This window comes from Perissodus microlepis, chromosome 18, assembly GCF_051167445.1.
Source record: "Perissodus microlepis isolate ML-2025 ecotype Zambia chromosome 18, ASM5116744v1, whole genome shotgun sequence".
Taxonomy (NCBI): Eukaryota; Metazoa; Chordata; class Actinopteri; order Cichliformes; family Cichlidae; genus Perissodus; species Perissodus microlepis.
In genome coordinates, this window is record NC_140478.1 from 15,723,520 (window position 1) to 15,744,709 (window position 21,190).

General features: G+C 38.6%; 2 protein-coding genes across 4 annotated transcripts in view; one reads left to right on the plus strand and one right to left on the minus strand.

Moving 5' to 3' along the window:
* The first annotated feature begins 148 nt into the window (after positions 1 to 148).
* Positions 149 to 6,043, plus strand: LOC146367583 (putative oxidoreductase ZK1290.5). Of its 2 annotated transcripts, XM_084911610.1 has the most exons (8): positions 149 to 235; positions 374 to 474; positions 1,184 to 1,432; positions 1,627 to 1,728; positions 1,995 to 2,086; positions 2,217 to 2,399; positions 2,500 to 2,559; positions 5,607 to 6,043. In XM_084911610.1, exons 2-8 carry the CDS (start codon positions 399 to 401, stop codon positions 5,700 to 5,702), a joined length of 858 nt encoding a protein of 285 aa, XP_084767736.1. In that variant the 5' UTR covers positions 149 to 235; positions 374 to 398; the 3' UTR covers positions 5,703 to 6,043. The 2 variants fall into 2 exon arrangements, with proteins under 2 accessions (XP_084767736.1, XP_084767735.1); XM_084911609.1 differs by having other exon boundaries at positions 2,500 to 6,043.
* Positions 6,044 to 8,429: 2,386 nt separating this feature from the next.
* rc3h1b (ring finger and CCCH-type domains 1b) overlaps positions 8,430 to 21,190 on the minus strand; it is a 21,333-nt gene continuing 8,572 nt past the window's right edge. Inside the window, exons 4-20 of one of the 2 annotated variants that reach the window (XM_084911599.1) lie at positions 20,729 to 20,968; positions 20,419 to 20,594; positions 20,020 to 20,220; positions 19,702 to 19,834; positions 18,446 to 18,564; positions 17,992 to 18,104; positions 17,454 to 17,693; positions 17,084 to 17,277; positions 16,546 to 16,955; positions 16,275 to 16,433; positions 15,944 to 16,099; positions 15,623 to 15,845; positions 13,508 to 13,598; positions 13,249 to 13,345; positions 12,694 to 12,903; positions 12,394 to 12,497; positions 8,430 to 12,283 (exon numbers count right to left, since the gene is read on the minus strand). In XM_084911599.1, coding sequence (XP_084767725.1) covers positions 12,127 to 12,283; positions 12,394 to 12,497; positions 12,694 to 12,903; positions 13,249 to 13,345; positions 13,508 to 13,598; positions 15,623 to 15,845; positions 15,944 to 16,099; positions 16,275 to 16,433; positions 16,546 to 16,955; positions 17,084 to 17,277; positions 17,454 to 17,693; positions 17,992 to 18,104; positions 18,446 to 18,564; positions 19,702 to 19,834; positions 20,020 to 20,220; positions 20,419 to 20,594; positions 20,729 to 20,968 — 3,023 coding nt within the window. In that variant the 3' untranslated portion in view covers positions 8,430 to 12,126. Of the gene's footprint in view, positions 12,284 to 12,393; positions 12,498 to 12,693; positions 12,904 to 13,248; positions 13,346 to 13,507; positions 13,602 to 15,622; positions 15,846 to 15,943; positions 16,100 to 16,274; positions 16,434 to 16,545; positions 16,956 to 17,083; positions 17,278 to 17,453; positions 17,694 to 17,991; positions 18,105 to 18,445; positions 18,565 to 19,701; positions 19,835 to 20,019; positions 20,221 to 20,418; positions 20,595 to 20,728; positions 20,969 to 21,190 lie in introns of both variants that reach the window. The other variant, XM_084911598.1, reaches the window with a different exon arrangement.

Below are 21,190 nucleotides of genomic sequence, written 5' to 3' on the forward strand. Positions count from 1 at the left end.
TACTCATTATAAATACATTTTCTACGTTACAACCTCGTAAATATATTTTCACTCGCGTATTTCGGCTTTCTGATGAACAGTCGCCATGTTTGTTCAGCGAATGGGCTTGATTTTTAATTCAGGGGCATATCTTCGCCTCTACAAATATGTTAATAATAGTTGGTCGAAAGAGAAAGGGAGAATTAACTAAATGAAAAATTTACAAAACCAGTCTCGCCTAGTGGTTACAACAAAGGTAAGTTAATCTAATGCACTGTTAATGAAAAAAGAGTGTATTAATAGTATTCTTTTTTTGGAGAATAACATATGTTAACGAGGAATGACTTTCTTCGTTAAAGCAAGAAAAGTTAACAAAACAAAAACGTTTTTCCAGATTGCTCGGCTCTGGTGAAGTGAACATGCCGTTGGCGTCGGTCCTGAACTGTCCTACAATACCACTTTCCAATGGTCTGCAGATCCCCGTGCTTGGTTTGGGTGTGTTTTACTCTGGCAGTCACTGTTTTTAAATCAGCTAGCACAAACCTTTTGTAATGAAGCATTATACAATCCTAGGACACAGTGATTGTTAACTGAATCGGTTGGTTTAAAAACTTTTAAGTAATGCAGTAGGGAAGTAAATCCACAAGTAAAACTGACACCTATCAGGTTTTAATTCAAGAAAAAATATGTAGTGTTACTGTTCGTCAGTTTATCCACCGGCAAACGTTTGGTCTAATTCCTCCAATACAGTTGATACTACTAATAAATAGTTGCGTACACAAACGGGTATTTCAGTATCCTTTAATCCAGGATATGTGGATATTTTGTATGTATTTATACCTTTTATGAATACACTGTATATTTATGTCAGCGCTAATACGCCGTCAAGTTTGAATTAAACTACATAACACTATAATTAAAATGTCTTCTAGTGTATTTTACTTTATATAGCAACCATTTGCTCATAGTACACTTCACTCTTGTATAATATTTTGTCTTTTTAATTTGTACACTATTTTATCTTATTTATTTTTCTGTTTTCATGTTTCAAATATGTCGCTAATTCACCTTTTCTTTCTGACCTTTGTGCTGCTGTAACATGTGAATTTCCCCAGTGTGGGAAATATAAAGTCTATATTATAATAATTACCATTGTTTTGTTTTTTTTAAATGTATAAATGTTGTGTGTTTTTCTCTTTGCCAGGCACATCACATAATGGTGGTTACTCCCACGATGCAGTTATGTATGCCCTCACTGAATGTGGCATCCGCCACATTGACACAGCAAAGCGTTATGGCTGCGAGGCCGAATTGGGCAAAGCTGTCAGAGAAAGTGGGCTTCCACGAAGTGATCTGTGGCTCACGAATAAACTGTGGCCTGGCGACTACGGATATACAGCTGCAAAAAAGGCCTGTCTGGACTCCTGCTTGGAAATGGGGGTCAAGTATTTTGGTATGCCGTCTGATTGATAGAGTTAAAAACAGTTAACAGTTAAACAGTTTTCTGGGATGTCACTGCAGAACAAACGTCTTGAATAAACCTGTGATGGCTCATGATGTAGTTGAATTAATCCATGTTCACCAACACCAAATGCAGTTTGCTGTCTTTTGTTACATCATGACCTCTAACCCCTGTTGTTTTTAAAGATCTGTACCTGATGCACTGGCCAGAGTCAAAGACACCTGGTGGTTCCAACAGGGAGATGAGAGCTGAGACCTGGAGAGCTTTGGAAGAACTTTATAAGGAAGGTAAATGCTAAATGCATGGTATTAATTTAGAGACAAGGGATTAGCTTCATGGATGACAGCAGATTATCAGAATTACCATACAATGCAATTATTTCTTTATACTATCTTAATTTTATCCTTGGGAATTATGTTCATAATTTCATTAAAAGACTAGCTTCAGTTTTACAGCTGGATAATCACTGAAGTAGTGATGATAATACATATCACTTAATAGTAGTAAAAGAGTTTATTTCACAAAGCATACATATCTCTGTTTGCTAATATAGGTGTGTGCCGTGCTATTGGGGTTAGCAATTTTCTGGTCCACCACCTGGAACAGCTGAAAGAAGACTGTACTGTGATACCACATGTTAACCAGGTAGTTTTATCTATTTAGCATTTATTTAAGCTAGAATCTCTGTAAAGATACTCAGGTTGACTTTCTTTATGCCATAAAACTTCCTTCAGCTCATTGACTTTATTGTTTAATATGCTGTTTAACCGATCAGGTTGAGTACCATCCTTTCCAGCAGCCAAATCACCTGATTCAGTACTGTCGTCAGGAGGGAATTGTGTTTGAAGGGTACAGTCCTCTGGCCAAGGGTCAAGTCTTCAACAATCCCACTGTTCTCCAGATAGCGGAAAAGCACAGACGCACGCCAGCTCAGATCTGCATCCGCTGGAGTATTCAGGTTGTCACGCTCATCACATGATTTCCATCCCCGTTGTGAAAATATTGTGTCTACTGAAATTCTAAATATTCTTGAATATTTTCAATTTTGTGTTTCTAAGAACGGAGTTGTGACAATACCAAAATCGACCAAAAAGAAGAGGATACAAGAAAACTGTGAAGTGAGTTTAAAGATCATTCCATACTTTCTTGAACCCTTTAAAAAAGTCTACAAAATGAAAAAACAAAATAAAAGTTCATGTTGTGATCGAACATTTTTTCAAATAAAGCTTAGCTGTAGCCTAAGTTTGACAAGACAGTCAAAATCATGTCTTCATGTCTTCATCTAAACCCAGTTACAACACCGTGCAAAGGTCTTGAACCACCCTTAATTTCTTTATATTTTGCCTTTAAGGAGCCAGCTTTCTAAAGTTGGTATCAGAGTTTTCCTTTGGGCACTGGCTCTTTTTACACCCATTTTTAGTCCAGCCCTTGTACCTGACCATTTTCAGAGGAATAAATCATTCAAGCACAAAAAAGGCAGCAAACTCGAGGGGTGAATCAGTGCTGTCTCTACACATAGAAATACAGAGAAAACTTGGTAGAGAACCAATTTTAAATTATATCTTTACATACTTTGTTACTAGCAGCCTGTCTGTTCCAATTTCTTTAGTCTAATCTATGGAAAACGCCAAACACAGTTGACAGATGTAAAAATTGTACTACAACAGGGTGATTCAGAAAGAGCTATTAGTGGAAAACTTGCCGCACTGTGTCCTAAAAATTTTAAGGAAACACGACAAATGGAGGACAAAAGAAGTTCTTCTGCAGCAGAAGAAAAGTATCTTAAGAAACAGGAAAAAAGCAAAGACCTGACAGAACCTGAGAGATGCATCTGGTTCATCTACTGTTCACTAAAGCTTTGTCAGAAATGGTCTCAGTGGAAGGCTGGCTGTTAAGAAGCCATTCTTAAGGGAGGAAAACAGGTAGTATGCCACATTACACAAGAACTGGACTTAAAATCAGTAGCAATGAATGGAGTGATGAATCCAAATCTGAAAGTTTTGGTTCAAATAATTGTCAGTTTATGCAAAGGTCAGGAGAGTGGTACGACACTGATTGTGTACAGCCATCTTAAAAACACGGTGGAGGCTCTCTCATTGTTTGCACCTGCATTTCAGTCAGTTGTGTTCTTCTTCTTCATCTTGTTAAAACTGATGGATTTAGTGATGAATTACGAATGGAAAATGTATGGAATTATTAACATTTTTCTAAGAAAATATACAGATTTTTTTTAAAAAGGAGGTGGCTCAAGACTTCTACACAATGATGTGCCTTGTTTGGTAGCTTCCACTAGAGGTCATCATAATAAACTTATGCATCTGGCTTAACTGAGGTTTACTAAATGTAAAGAGATCTTGACAAGTTAAATAGTTTAAATAATGGCATAATGTGTCCATCTTTCCAGTCAGAAGACAAATGAAAAATATAGATGCATAATAACTTCTGCAGTTTATCATCACAACTGAGAGAAGCCAGTCTCACTTTTAATGCCACAGGCATTTTCGTTTTTCATATGATCCTTTTCCTCTTCTTATTACGGTGGCCCTGAGAGGCCAAACGGACTGCAACTTCAGAAAACACTTGCAAAAAGAAAAATGCTGCAAAAAGAAAAACACCTGCAAAAAGAAAAACACTTGCAAAAAGAAAAATGCTGCAAAAAGAAAAACACCCGCAAAAAGAAAAACGCTGCAAAAAGAAAAATGCTGCAAAAGCACACAAGACACAACAGAAAAGTTTCTGGGGAGACAATAACCCGACGGACCAGTTGCATGAACAAAAACATGCTAACAAGTGCACTGGGACTGGGAAGGAACAACATTTGTCTCTTATATATGATACACCTATATATGCACTGTCAAAGATACTTGTCTTGAGTGAAGATTTAAGGTGATAAGACATATAAATAACTGCAACTTGCATCTGTACTGAGGCTCAGTATTTGACACAGAGTTCATGTCCACTGCTGTAATAGCTAATAATGATTAATATAATAACTATAATATTGGCCATATTATATTTACATTACCAAAGTGATATGACTTTAGTCTCATGAACAACATTAGCTAATTGTTATTTACTAACGAATCTTAAATGACCGTTCAGTACAGAAATTAAGCCCAAAAATCATGTTTTACAGTCCTGTGGTCTCAGCCTCAGATACTTATCAAATCACACAAAGCTCTTGTAGAAACAAACAAACAAACAAATGAACAAAATATGTTCTCCTTCATTTCTGTCAAACAAAGTTGTATGACACGTTTCCAGCGGTTAGTATCATGGTTGCTAGGCAACCTGGGAAGCGCGACCGAGACTAGACAGTCCCATACAGCCCATGTGTTTGCAACAAACTTGCCGTTTATTTTGCAAATCGAGGTCAACACTGCCCCTAGCGTCCTGGAGCACTTCCGTTGTGATTTGGAGTTTGCATGTGTTTTGTATTTTGTAAGTATTTTGGAGTTTGCGTGTGTTTTGGATTTTGCACGTGTTTTGGATTTTGTACGTGTTTTGGAGTTTGCATGTGTTTTGGATTTTGTACGCGTTTTGGAGTTTGCATGTGTTTTGGATTTTGTACGCGTTTTGGAGTTTGCATGTGTTTTGGAGTTTGCACGTGTTTTGGAGTTTGCATGTGTTTTGGAGTTTGCACGTGTTTTGGAGTTTGCACGTGTTTTGGATTTTGTACCTGTTTTGGAGTTTGTACGTGTTTTGGATTTTGTAAGTGTTTTGGAGTTTGCATGTGTTTTGGAGTTTGTAAGTGTTTTGGATTTTGCACGTGTTTTGGAGTTTGCATGTGTTTTCTATTTTGTAAGTGTTTTGGAGTTTGCATGTGTTTTGGATTTTGTACGCGTTTTGGAGTTTGCATGTGTTTTGGATTTTGTACGCGTTTTGGAGTTTGCACGTGTTTTGGATTTTGTACGTGTTTTGGAGTTTGCATGTGTTTTGGAGTTTGCACGTGTTTTGGATTTTGTACCTGTTTTGGAGTTTGCACGTGTTTTGGATTTTGTACGTGTCTTGGATTTTGCATGTGTTTTGGATTTTGTACGTGTTTTGCAGTTTGTGCGTGCTATTTGGAATTTGCAAGTGTTTTGGAGTACATGCTTTGTCTCTAGGGGCCACCATACTCAGGGCCACCGTATCTTATCGTCCTCTCTCACACACACACAAACAGGTGTTTGGATTCCAGCTGGAGGACGAGGACATGGCTGCTTTAGGAAGCTTGCATGATGGAAGACATGTTACTTGGGATCCAACAAATGTGGAATAAGAATAAGTGGGAAGATGGAGGGTACGTTTGTCCATGAACTGGTGATGGCTGAGTGAGGAATTGATTTGAATATGTTCTTGGTTAATTATTTTTCTTTGTGACAGTTTTCCTGGAAATAGACTCGACTGTGATGTCAAAGTTTATTGAGCTACATCTTCAGATAATGTGTAGACAAACACACACGAAGGACAAAACCATTCCAAGTGCCTTACTTTATAGAAATGTTGATTTTTTTTTTTTGGTGATATATATATATATATATATGTATATGTGTGTGTGTATATATATACGTGTGTGTGTGTGTGTGTGTATATATATATATGTATGTGTATATGTATATGTATGTGTGTGTATATATATATATATATGTATATGTATGTGTGTATATGTATATGTATATGTATGTGTATGTATATATATATATATATATATATATGTATGTGTATATACACATAGTAAGAAAGGTGTTGTAAACGCAGATAATGGTATCTTTACCTTTCCAGAAATGTGGTTGTGATTGTGAGCTTGACTTGATCTTGAATAAAATCTACAAATTATTTTTTTTCACATTCAAATTAAGGGGAGGGATCAAGTGGTTTCTAAGACGAGAGGACCTTGGTATCGTATCAATGGTTGCAGTATATAAAACAACTACGTAAACTCAAGGCTGTGACCTTTTATTGCCCCTCTTCTCTTATTCCGCAAATGAAATCTTTAGTTTACTTCACCTGTAAAATCTGTACGTGATTATCAAAATACCTTAAGCAACATGTATCATTTACAAGTAAGTCATGAGACAAAAGAAAAACAAAACGGCCCCAAAGCTTAACCAGGTTTGGGAGGCATGAAAGTGAGCTGTAACTGTAACTTTATATAACACAAGCTATCAGGGTTTAGCAAATAATTTGCTGGCTACGCTGGCTCTGGTAACGTTCAACTTCACTAAACCTTATCATGTTAAATTCAATTTTGATATTTTACATAATTTAGTATGAGGTGGATTCTCATGTCCACCTTTATTCCTCAGCACAGCCTGAACACTCTCTTTATTATTGTTAATCTGTGGATCTTTCACAGATATCTTCATCCCCTCACCCCAAACTAGTCGCTGTTCCCCCTGAGCTTGGTTCGGCAAGAGGTGTCTTCCTGTTAAAATGGAGTTTTTCCATCCCACTGTCACCAAGGTCCCTGCTCATAGGTCTTTTTTTTTTGTTGTTCTCCTGTTTTCTGTGTAGTCTTATATACCATACAAAACACAATGAAGCAACTGTTGCTGTGTGTTTATAATAATAATAATAATGTATACTTTATTGATTTCTGTGGGGAAATTCCTCTCTGCATTTAACCCATTCACTCAGTGAAGCAGTGGGCAGCCACCAATCTAGCGCCCAGGAAGGATATAGGGACGGTACCTTGCTCAGGGGTACCTCAGGGTAGTCGTTCAGTGAATTCGAACCCCCGACCACTCTACCCACTGAGCTATCCCTGTCTGTTGGTGCTATATAAATTAAACTGAACAGAATTAAATTAAATTCAGGACATTCAAAGCTCTTCTTTGGATGTTGGCTACTTTTTGTCCATTTTCTGTCAAAGTGATCTCACACTACGTCACTAATGTTGAAGTTCAGTCCAACCCATGATTGATAGTGTGTTTGGGATCATTGTGATATTAAAAAAAACAAACAAACAAAAAAAAACAAAACCCGAAGCTGCTGCCAATCAGATGCTTTCCAAATGGTGTTGCACTGTGGATCAAAATCTGACGGCATTTATCTGTACTCATAATTCCATCAATTTTGACATGGCTGAAATGAAGACCCAGGCATCACAGAGCCTCCACTGTGTTTTACAGATGGGTATACACATACAGTGTTGCACCTCTCTTCTAAAATCATCTGTACATGACTATTTAAACCAAATATTTCAAATTTGGATTAATGACTCAAAACCTGTCACCACTGATTTTCAGTCCAGTTCTTGTGTAATTTGGCATACCTCAGCCTTTTCTCCCCGTGTCCCTTCCTACTGAGACCATTTTTGATGAAGCTTTAATTAACATTAAGGCCAGATATCTCTCAGGTCTGTCTTTTTAAAAGACATGATGATGTTAATGATCTTCTTTTGTGCTTCACATGTCCAGTATCCTCAAATTTCTTAAGGACACACTGCACACCATGCAAAAAGAACCCAAGCTTTCAACTAACAGTTCTTTGGGAGTCATGTTGCTAATGCAAAAATACTATTTTATGTTTGTCATACTGTTACCTTTAGTTTAATCTACAAAAAAATGCCAAAGGAAAGAAAAAAATGTGTTTTTCTACCAGGCGGCTGGCAACAAAGAGCCTAAATGTTTAAAATTGGTTCTCTGCCAGGTTGGCTTACATGTAGTCACAACACAGTTTCATCTCTTGAAGCAGGCACGTTTTCAATGCTTGAATGATGATGTGGCCTCAGTGTGGCTCAAAACCCCCCAAAAACAAAACAATTCCTTTCAGGTACAAAGATCACATACAAGGACTGGACTGAAAATGACATGGGGAAAAAAGAAGCAGACAACTTCCAAAGAATAAATCTCAAAGATCTTCAGAAAACACTGCTCAAGACCACAGTATACAGGTTGAACAGACATGGGATCTGTGCTGAAGACCACACCCATGAGTCCACTCCCAGCATTCACATCTTGAAAAATACTGAACCATTTCACAAAATAAAACAATGACAAAATCATTGAGTTAGCAATATCATTTATTCTTTCTCCCTCAGCTTAGAATCACTGTTGTACATAAGTTACATTTTGTTTTCTCAATTTCACAGGTTCTTGTTTTCCTCTTCAAACTTCCAGTTTGACCTCCCTCTCATATCAAAAAAAGAAAAAAAAAAAAGCAGATTGTATTATACAAAAATGCAAACCAATTTTCACACAGTGAATTCTCTTACAAAGTCATAAAATGGCGTAATAATGGCTACATCCACATTGGAGGAAGATAATTCTAGACATTCCTTAATGGAGTATAATATACATATAAAAAAAATTTTTTTCTTGCTGAAATCAAACCTGTACCTTAATTTAAGAGATATTTTACACGGGAGTAATTATATAAAAAAGCCATTTGCGAATTTCCCCAGAAAGTCCGGGAATAAAATGTGAGCCTCAAACAGCAGTAACAGAGTTCAGTGGTCAAGGGTGGTAGAGGAGGGGTTTAACTGGTTATGCAAATATGGGGTATAGGCAGCGGTTCCACTCAGAAACAAAAAACACACCGAATATTGAAATTAACGTCTTTGCTATTCGCTGTATAAAACACCCCATATATCACGGTATGCCAGTTTTTGCAAAGCTAAAGTCATTTCGGCTCATTCAGACCTGCAGTGACCCGTTTGGCAGGATCAGCACTGTGGGAAATTTCATCAACTTCTGTTAGAAACAAAATACTGAATTAACACCATTAAATCTTTAGCCAATTACCGACTAACTCAGTTCCCTGTTGTTTTTTTTGTTTTTTTAAATTAAGCTGATGGCCCTATTTCTTGCGAATAGTTGTAAAAAACAAACAAAACAAAAAAACTCCCCCCCGCCAAAAAAACCCCAAATAAAAATTAGAAAACACGCACACACACACACAGACACACACAAAAACAAAGTGTGAATGTCACCAAGTGCTCATAAAGCTGCACACATCAGGTCAGGTGTTGACTAAGACTTGCATGTCAATAAATTCACTCAACTAATGCCAAGAAGAAAAAGAAAATCTACAAAAAGCCAAGTCAACATTCTTTAAAAAAAAAAAAAAAAAAAAAAAAAAAGCTAATCAAATCTTGACAGATTTAGATTATTGTATCATTGCATTTTTTGGGTGGTGGGACCAAGGTCTGAGTCCATCATGCCAATTCAGTGTTAATTAGCTCCTAAAAAAAAAATAAAAAAAAAAATAAAAAAAGCGCACTAGATGAAGACTTGAGGCTAACCTTTCATCAAAGACTTCTTGCTAATTCTCTTGGGGGCAATGGTGGGCTAAACCCCAAAACTTTCCTAACACCTCAACTCTATCACTCGGTACAGCACAATGAAGGGGGAGAACAACAATAAACAACTTATCCAGGGTACATCTACAATACAATCTAGCACACACACAAAACATTTCCATAAATTTTCCAAAGTTATGAATTTTGTCTTCTTCGGAAGCATAGTCTAATCTTTGTTTGAACACAAAAGATTTAAGTGAACACACATCAATTCACACAGAAGTCCTTCGTCTGGGAAAGGATAAAGTCTGTGTTGGCAACCAGTGGACCGAAAAGAAATTTTAAAAAACCAAAAAACAAAAACATTTTGCTGATTCTAAGTAGAGATCATTTAATATAAATGCTGAGCGAGTAGGATAAGAGGTGGCACGTTAATAGTGCTTTAGTATATTAATGTATGGATACATACTCATATGTATAAGTGAGCTGTGTACCTAAACAATAAATGTAGCAAGGAGCAGCCAGAGGCTTTAAGTGTGGTTGGAAAACTTAAAAAAAAAAAAAGAAAGAAAATCCAAAACTTTTGCTGTCGTGGTGCTGACAAACTGGAAAAGATACCCATTGAACAGCCAAGATGAGGATGTTGCACAACACAAAAACATTTGTGCCTTAAAATAATTGACTCATCCGGTGTCACCAATGTGCCAGTTTCTCAGTATTCCTCATGTGAAAGCAAAGGTTTGATGTTAAACTAAAACAACTCAACCCAGAGTCTCCTCCATGCTTTAACCGTTCAAGAACAAGAACTCACCCGTTGTCAGCAGAGCAGTAAAACTTTTGCCAATCATGCTAACTGTTTACAAAAAGGCAACGAGCTCTCTATTGAGCATCAGCAGTAAACAATTTATATGATGGAGAATGAGCAATAATGGTTCTAATGATGGTGATGATGACAGCAGGTTGTGAACAAAAAAAATGTGACCAAGTGAGCTGTATATCGCACCAGTCAGCAAAGACACTCAAATACACTCAATGCGAGGTGAATGAATTTAATCTGATTGAAGCACAGCCGTTCCTGAAGGTTTCCAGCCACTCCTCAGTAAATAACACTGCTTTCTTCAGCTGTAAACATGATTTCAAATGTACTAATGCAGCCAAGAACGCTACAACAGCAACCTTTCTGGACTCACTGCCAATTATAGCCATTTCATGACGGAGAGGAGAGTGTGTCTTCAACTAAGCTGGATAAAACCTTCACAAGGTAAGCATCATCGCCCAAAATCGTAACAATGTAAAGCAAGAAAAAAGTAAGACAAAAATTTAACAAAACATACACAAGGGAAGGCAACTTCATAGAAGTTAGGAGAACAAATGACAAGATAATCCCAATGGGGAGGCCTTTTGTGTGGCCAGATGAGAATCTCTGAGGAGGGAAATCCCTTATTTGCCTTGATGTTTTAAGGTCAACTTCACAGTCATTCAAGTGACTCCTGATACAAAAAGGTGCACCATCTCCGTCTGGTAACCTGCATGCACAAGCTCACAACAATTTTGACTGAACTGAATGCAGCAGACAGTCAGGAGCACTGGTGAAAGGCAACCAAATCACATCAGGGTCACATAAAAAACAAAAAATAAAAATAAATCAAGAGAAGCACTTAGTAGGTTCCCTTATAGAAAACACGGAAAGCTCATTATCAAAGACTTAATGCAATCTTTAAAACAGAATGCTCCAATTAAATATATTATAAACTGCTTTCAAATATGAAACAGACACGTGTTCATAAAATGCAATAATAAAAATCATACTTCTCATGGCAGGTGTGGAAGTGCATGTGGTGTAACACTGCATTTTTAAAAACACCCTGCATGCCCATTTTGGCTGAATCCAGGTGGAATATTGAAGTGCTTTTCCCTTCTCAGACATCCAGATCTGGGCAACCTCTTTTTTTGTTTTTTTCTTACGATTTTGGGGGGTGAGTACCAAGAGTGACATTTCTGCCATCGTCAATCATAAACCAGATCATACAGAATTTATTCAGAGTGTATGCGATGTTACAAGGTGCTCCTATTTACCTAACCGTTCAACTAACCCAACATTCTTCTCCAGGAGGATCAAATACTCTGCTATAATTTTACCGTTGAGGTTGAATATGCATATACTTTTTAAATAAAGTTGTAATGACACTGTCAACGTCACCACCATTTTCTCTTCCTGAATCTACTGTGAGCCTTGTTAATCTAAACCCAGTACAAAAAAAACTAAACAAAAAAAAAACAACACACACAAGAAATGTTATCATATGCCCTGGTTTCCAGGCAAGGAAAGTCATTAAAAAAAAAGCTCATTCACAGAACAAAAAGAAAGAAAATTCATCACGGCAGATACTGCTCATCTTCTAAATAGAATGGGTGTATGTGTGCCTGTGCATGCTTTTGAATGTGTGTAAATGTGTACTTCCTAAGAGCAGGAATGGACAACACCATTCTTCTGCATCTCTGAACCAGTGACACCTGGATCTGAACATAAGCTCAATGCAGATGCTTTATTCGTCAGTGACAGCATGGACCCGCCCACTGCACTTTCCGGCAGACTGCTGGAGCCATTTGACACCTCACTGTATGAAGAAAAGAGAAAACAGACAAAGCAGAACAAGACATGAATGGAAATAATATAAAATATTCATATTCAGGGGGACGCAGTATATTTAAGCATGTTCATACTCACGCAAGCGCCAAGGAGATTTCTTCCAGTGGAGTCTTATGCTCTGGCTGTCCATTCTCAGCAGGTTTCATCTTGTACTGCTGAACATCATGGACCACCTGGTTTTCCTGGTTTGGAAATGGATATAACCCCCAATAAAATATTTCATCACACACAGCTCATAAAGATTTAGATGTCAATTTGCCAAAAACCCACCCATCAAGACGTTTTAACCACATCCACACTAATCCCAAATTCTCTCAAAATCCATGGTTAAACTGTTACATCCCTCGTTAGTGTTCAACAACTCGCCACCACTCCTACCATAGCCATCTCACGGGTCCTTTTGCCGATCTCTTTCTCAACCTGGTGAAGCTCCAGGCTAAGCTGTTCACTGGAGACAGCTGTTGCACTTGCTCCCCCTGATGGCCACTTGGGTTGTTGCTGTTGTGAGGCTACTGCTGCCTGGCCCTGGCCAGGGTGAGTAGCCAATGCACTGGCCTCCCTCTGCAGGAGTAAAGAATTACTGGCAGCCTGTAGCAGAAAGACAGGAAGTAAGGAGTAGGAGGGTGAATGTGCAATCTGGAAGTCTTTAGCAAAAGTCAGGAAAACAATGGTTTAAAATGGGACATTCATTTTATTCATTACACATATTTCAGTGTTGAATATATGTTGATAGTAACTAGGCACCAGGTAAACAGCTTGTATTTCTCGCCACATCAATTTTTAATCTAAAAAGTTGAGTTGAGCCATAAATAGGTAATGCAAGAAATCAATAATATTGAGCACCTCACACCTCTTGTGGCGTAAAAATTGATCAAAACGATATGGGTCTTTCTAGACATTTATAGATACTCCTTAGTAACAGATTGTACAAACCTCCATGCTGTGCATCTGTGTCTGTTGGCTGATCTGCTGGTTCACCTGCTGTAGCTCAATCTTTAACTGCTCTCTGTCTGAGGCTGCCATGGGTAGACTACAACAGCAAAAAATAACTGCTTCACAATCTTTAACAAAGGCATTTCTGATATTTGGCAAATACACAATTCACATGATCATCTACTGACTATATTAAAAAAAACAAAAAAAAAACCCAACCACAAGAATAACAAACAGATTAAACAAATATAGGACTTACCGCTCACTAAAATGTCCCTGAGAGGAGGAGGCATTCTGGTGGGTGGGGTATGAAGTTCCACCCCATCCTCCATGGCTTCCATATGTGTATTCTGCTGAAGGGAAAATGGTAAATTGTATAACAGAACTATGTTCTTAACAAATTGCAATTATGAAACACTACAATTATGTGAAATGACTATGCTCTATGAGTATTCCCGTGTGTTGAATACTACACTTGTTTACTTTGCAGCTCCAACAATATGAATTTCCCATCTCTGGGACTAATAAAAGCTGTCTTATCTTATAATCCTGTGTGTGGGGGGACAAAAATAAATGAATAAAAACATAACATCTTTCCTTAAACCTTCTTCAAAAACTACTTTGTGTATCACAATTGACAAGATCAGATTAGAAGTATGCTTGTACAGGTGAGGCTTCCTATAAATATAGCCGGAGCTGATCTGACAAGGCTGCTCTTCTTAAAAACAATTGCTTGATGTGCATTGTGACGTGAGCATGACAGCCTTCAAAGCACTTCATAAGAAATACTACAGAAGCTTAGAAGGGCTACAGAAGTGTTTCTAAATAAAATGGTGTTCAGTTTGCAACAGGCACGTTTTCTACAAACGGAAGAAGAATTCGGGACTCTTCATATGAGTGGGTGTGCTGCAAAAAAAAAAAAAAAAAAAAAAAAAAAAAATCCTCACACCAAGAGCACAATGAGCAATCTTGAAAGTAGTGGAAAAAGTACCCAAAATGCTGCAAAATGACTTGCAGAAATATCTACAACTTGATTTAAAAAAAAAAAAAAAAAAAAAAAAAAAAAACAACAGAAAAAAAGAAAAGAAAAAAAGTGATTAAATGTAGAAATGGAAAGATCCTACTGCCTTAAAAAAAAGCAAAAAAAACAAAAAACAGGATGTGCCACTTCTGATAAAACGTTCTGCGAATAGATACTAAGCTACACCACCCTCGAAAATTAGTGTATTTCCATATGATGCATGGTGGAGGGAGTAGGGCTGGGCTATATCATACCGTTCATGGTAATACCGGTAATGTTGGGCAACGATAGGAAAATGAAATATCGCAATAGAATATGGGTAAAACGCGCATGCGCAGTGCCTTTGTTTACGTACGCACATGGCGGCGACGCAGAATGAGAAGAGCGAAAGTGGATCGTTAAATGAAACGGATGAACCAGAATTGGTTTGTAAAAATGCTGCAACTTCAGTGGTGTGGAACTGGTTTGGCTTTCATCTGTCAGATACGCAACAAAGCACTAGTTTTGGTTTTTAATTTTGGTTGTGTTTACTGACCTCGAAACGATTTTATGTGGTACACGGCGCTCGAAAATCTGTCAAATGTTTCAGTACGACTTTGCTAAGCTACGAAGCCGCACCGCTTGATGGACTGTCTGAGCATTACGGCTACCGTAGGCTGGAGCCTCGCGAAGTGATATGTACAGTGCTTCAACATAATATTACGGTATTGTGTGTGTATAACCTCTTTTTAAGTTTTGTGGATATTATACATGGTTATGCTGAGGATATGTGGGCCAATTTCCACTGGAAATGCACTAATAAAGCTGAGGAGTTGTAAAGTATTTTGTCTAGTGTCAATTATATCGTCAGTTATATCGTTATCGCAAATTTTCAAATGTATATTGTGATAAATATTTTTGGTCAAATCGCCCTGCTCTAGGAGGGAGTATTGATAGTTTGGCGTTTCTTTGCTATCTAAGCGCCTGGTGACCAAAAGCACACAAGTAATTCAACAAAGACAATTTGCGCTACGGAATGGCAAAGTCAGCATCCTGACCTTAACCTACTTGAGTTGCTACATGCATGATAAACATACAGTGTTCATTGTATTTCTGATGAATGTTGCAGAAATATTGATTAACTGAAACAGTAATGAGGGAATAGTCCCAAATCACAGAAGCAGCTACAGGAAATGCTGTAGCTGCTAAAAGCTGTTGCACAAGGAGGTTCAATGAGTCACTGAATTAAAGAGTTAAGTTCTTTTTCTTCTTCTTGTGTGTGTATTGCTCTAGACAAAGCAATAGAAACAATATGCTCCATTTAATTACCAGTGTCAGTAAAGCAATAAGACTGCGGTCCATGTGGGCTCTTACCTGGCATGGCCATGTGTTTAGAATTTGGGTTCTGGGGAGTGGAGGCCATGGCCTGTACAGGTCCAGTGGTCTGATAGCCTGTCTTTGAGGTGCGAGAGATGGCCCCAAAGCGCGACACAGTGGGCAGGGTACCAAATGGAATAATGGGGTCATCATCCTTTACTTCTGTGCCCTTCCGAGGGGCCTCCAACGACGGTTCTCTCAGGCCTTTAGCATCCACATTCTGACAAAAGGAGAGAAAAGGATAAAGAGAGGAAAAGTTCTTATTATATGAAAAACCCAAGAAATCAGCACAACATTCGTTTGTCACTTGAGGCTTACCATCATCTCCACAGGAGGAGGAACCATAACATCTTTGGGTTTGGGATCTTTTGTGCCAATGTATGAGCCAATAGTTTCACAAGACCAGGGAGAGTATTGCCCCGTATAGTTGGCTAGTCTGCATTTTGGAATTGCTTTGGAGTTGTCCTCGTCATACTGCAGACACAACACATGCAGTTATTAAAACTTACCCATATTCACAGTTAACTCAATATTTACTTCACCAACTACATTCAGGATTATTTTAGGCTTTTAAGCCTGAAATAAGAGGCTAAATATTACAATGGCTGACATAAACAGCAGATGTATATTAAATTTCCTGGGTACTAACATCAGGAGGGTAGTCGTTGGGGAAGGGATGTGTAAGAGTGGGTGAAGCAGCAAAAGGTGGAGGCGAAATGACCTTCCTTTCCTCCAGCTGGGATAACAGCTCTTGCCGGCGTCGATGCAGATAGTCCAGGCTGGCTTGAGGACCACTACATGATGGCCCCTATGAGATGCACACACAAATAATGACTGCTGAACTGCTGACAGTTTTCTTCCCCCCCCCAATATCCACACCAAGAGAAATGAGCACAAAGCATATCTAAAACCATACTCACCCTCACATAGGGCCTCATATTCATAGGTTGAGCACCTGGTGGATAGTAGCCATCTGCTGCATATCTATCCCGGCTACTGGGCTCTGGGTGGTAAACAGAGTTGGAATGCCCTGTTGATGGTGGGGGCACATCTAGAGGTGCTGGACTCATTCTGACCAAGCCTTCCCTTTGAGATGGGTAAGGCTGAGGGGGAGGTGGCGGACCACTGTAGGACATATGGCGGCCTCTGTCATAGTGTGAAGGATGAGGGTAGGAGAATTGTTGACCAGAGTGAGGGGCCGGATAGGTTCGTTCTGGAGGGCCATAACCAGGGTAAGGATCCGGGTAAGGGGGTCCTGACTCACTATGCGGAGGAGGGTTACGGATGTAATCTCTTGGAACATACTGTGGTGGCTGCTGGTAGGGGTAACCTGGAAAACACAATGTCACAGTATTTAAAAAAAAAAAAAATCTTCCAATTTACTTCTAAGTATACATTAAAAAAAATAATAATAAAAATAATGCTACAATTTCAGTCATACGCATACATTATGCCTACCTGCAGAATATGGTTGGGGCTCATACTGAGAGGCAGAAGGTGGTGGACGAGTGTCACCGTACATCTCAGCGAGCTGTTGCTGGGGGTACACTGGTGATCCTCTTGGAACCACTGACAGGTTATCTGCTGAAATCCTGGGGTGGGCTAGGGCATGAGGTGGCAGAGTCATGCCATGTTTGGGCACAGTGTCCAGGCTACAAGAATAAACCCACATTGTTAAATATTTTTCCAACATCTGATGTATCTTGTGTTGTCCTGTTTAACAGAGCAAATAATTTCACTGAATAACCTCATTCTGTGACCTAGGGATAAGAAAACCCGTGGCTTTGATGAAGATGCCAACTCTCTGGCTTCTGCATACTATACTCACACATCAGGAGGTGATCCTGGGGCACTGGGACTCCCTCCGTCCATCTTAACAGATTTACGCGGCAGTTCATATGAGACTGGGTCGGTGCCACGAGCAATAAGCGTGGGCAAAGAGGATCCACCAGTCCCATTGGCCAAGGGTGAAGGCTTTCGGGTCACTGCTACATCGAGAGGATCATCTGACAAGAGTCCTCCTGAGCCAGGGAGGCGAGCTGCCAGACGCTTGTTCATCTTACGATACCTTAAAATAGGTAAATAAATAAGTAAATAAATAAATAGGTAGGTATTATAAAATATAATAAAAATTATGATATCATATTCTTTTTAGATATTAAAAAAAAACAACATACACATATATTTCTGAAAAATTGGGAGTGTATAAAAACCACTGTGGTAATAGTGACTGAATTGAGGAACAGAAACTAGCTTAACCCCCCCCCACACACACACACACAAAAAAAACCTCTCTCTCTCTCTCTCGCACTCTCTCTCTCTCACACACACACACACTACGTTGACAAGTTGTTGTTAAGACTCACTTCTCTAGTTCTTCCTGAGAGTGTGCAAAGGTGCAGCTGGCTCCACGAGGACAGCCTCCCTTCTGCTTCATGTCACGACACATGTAAGTCTTGTATTTGCTGTGCTGAGGAGGCTTAAAAAAAGATTTTTTTGCATATGATCAAAAAGTAAAAACTCCATTTAAGAAAATTGCATCGAATAACAGATGCAAACAAATGTTATATCCAACAAGATGAAACGTTACAAAAATCATTTTTATTTATTCATATAGTTATTTATTAAAAAACTCTGTATTTACAATCCTGAAAAATTTGGGTTTGCTACAAATTACAGTAAATTCAAAAATCAAGTGTCATAACAATGTCTTGGACCACCATGACTAAATCTCCTATAAGCCTTTGAAACATTATTAGACCGTTTAAAAGCCTGTCTGTTTTTTCCAAGCATTATTTGCAGTTTAATAGAAACACTAACCTGTTGAGGATCGGCTCCTTTCTTGCTATGGTTCTGGATAAAGTCCACCAGGCCATGTACCACTGTTTTCACTGCTACCAACCCCTTCTCAAGTTGCTCCCATGTAGGAGGAGGAGCATCTAGACAAACAATAAATAATACAGGAAAAAAGGATTAATACATTTTAAATTGGCTGTTCTCTATCAGCTGAGACAGATGTGTGCTTTGAGCCACATAGTAGAAGTCACACTATACAGGACAAATCCAACATACTGATGGGAGTATTTGGTTGTTAGCATAGTTTTAGGAATTTGGTTACTGAGGTGTAGACTTTCAGCTTGAATTCAAGGTCAATTCAGGACAATTTATTACAACATTTGATTTTTTATTTTTTTATTTTTTTTAAACAGAGTTGCTCCGTTTTTACAGGCTCAACAGTAACTGGACAATTGCTTAATAACCAGCTTTATGACCAGCTTTACGATAGCCTGCAGTAGCTGATTCCAAGGGCTGAATATGCATTTGGTAACTGTTCAGTGGAGCTTTCCACAATAGAATAAAGTCTTATTATATACAAAAAGAGGCAACTTTCTGGCCGAATAGAGAAAGACATAACCAGTGACAAACTTTATTGTTGTGTTATTTGATTTTAAAAAAAGGAATGCATGGTGACCTCAGCGATACCAAAAGCCAAGTAGTTCAAAAAGGAATAAAATGCACAATTGATTTCTTGGTGCAGAAAGCACATTCTCAATATAAAAGGAGGTATATCACTGTCAAAGTTTACTGTCAGGTTTTACCTAAATATGCAAAGAATTAATGACATTCAAGAAATGACAGAACAGTTCAGTGGCAAGATTCCCAGACATGAATGATGAAATCAATTCTACTAGAATAATGGGAAGAGAACAATATGGATAAGTAAAGGGAAGGGCAAATAACTTTGATCCATGTAGAAACATATCAGCCAAGACACACTGTGGCATATGTTTTCAGTATTTTGCACTATGCTTATTTGTTGTCTGTTGAGAGTGTGCATGTGAGGATGGGTGACTTATGACTCCAGAATTAAGCTACTTATGGGTAATAAATAAATAAATAAATCACTCAATCAAGTAACCTGAACTTTAACTTGATTCTTGAAAAAAAACAAAATTTGGCCAATAACAAAGATTTCTGAGAGAGGGTTGGGAAAACACAAGAGCCATAGTTTGGATTTGCATCTGACACTGCATGTACCAACTTGTCCTCGCATCAATAGCGGGTGTGTTTCTCACCAGGACTGGGATCAATGTTGGCCAAAAGTTCCAGATGGGGCCGCAGCCTGTTGAGGTTGGCTGGATCTCCAGTCCTTTGCAGCGCAATTGTCAGCTCCTGGACACTCTGAGCAAAAGATGCTGGGGTCTGCAGCTATACACATAACAAAAAAATAAATAAAAATAAATAGTTAATGCTTTGGTACTTCAGCTTTCATATGTAAGAACATGTTATGACCAACAGAGCTAAGACTTTTTTTTTTTTTTTTAAATGATTCTTTGAAATGTGTACAGTATGTGAAAATGACAAACTGAAATAGATTTACTTCCAGTACACACCTTATCTATAATAGACTGCATGTGTGACTTGTGAGACTGATCCCCATACAAAAGAGAAGACCACTGGTCAGGAGCAATCCGCAATCCACCCTCCATAGCAATCTGAACAATCTGAGAGTCGTGCTCCCGTCGCAGAGCCTCGTAAGTACGAAACTCCTCTTTCAGCTGCATTAGGGATGAATCTTCATCACGTTTGGTAACCTAGTAGAAAGCCACAGAATGAGCTAGTTACCTTTATTTTCTGAAAGAAATTCTTACATACATACAACAGAAAATTCTGCACAGAAAGGGTTGCACCTATATTTAGCAAAACAATAGTGAAACAAATATTAAACAATATTTATAACAAATATCAAAATAATAAAATAAATTTCTTCTGGTTTTCAGCCAGATTAATACCTTGAAACAGGAGGCCCTGTAGAGAAGCTGCACAACGTGGCCTATGCTAGTTTTGGAAGCCTGAGGGAAGCGTGGCTCAAGCCTCTGGACTACAAATAGAACCAGCACCTTTCTTGACAAAGCAGAGCCATCCTCAAGAGCAAGGAGGACCAACTTTAGGGCTTCTTCCTGCATGGCTGAGAAAGGAAAAACAAACACAGAATCGATGAGTAACACTCAGTAGTCATCACATTCCAAATTAGTCTTTACTGAGAATAAATTGACTGTTTTCATGGAAATTTCACTTCGTGGGTAAAGGAAAGCTATCTACCTGGGCCGAGAAACTGACATCCTCGTGCACGGACAGCAGCCCACAAGTTGGACGAGAGCTGCTGTGGATTCTGGTGCTGCAAGATGAGCTCAGTGACAGTTCGCTCGCCCAGAGAGCGAGCCGCTCTCATGGCTCTAACACGGCCTTCTTCTTCCACCAGCTGGCAGTGGACCAGAGTAACCAGTTTCCTCTGCATGGGTCGACTCAGCATGCTCTGAGCGGTGCTGCTCAGCCCTACACCTGGCAAGGAGAGGAAAAAAAGAATGCAATAAAAGATGTACTGCTAAGATACTTTAGTTCAGTACCAGTATCAATGTTTAAATTATCAGACGCCAGCAGCCATTGTTGAAAAGGCAATGCTCTTTGATGTCACCAGAAAACAAGGTTTGGCTATCCTAACAGTCTGGACAAAGTATATTAATGTAACTATAAAGAAAAACTACATTAAAAACTCAGAAATGA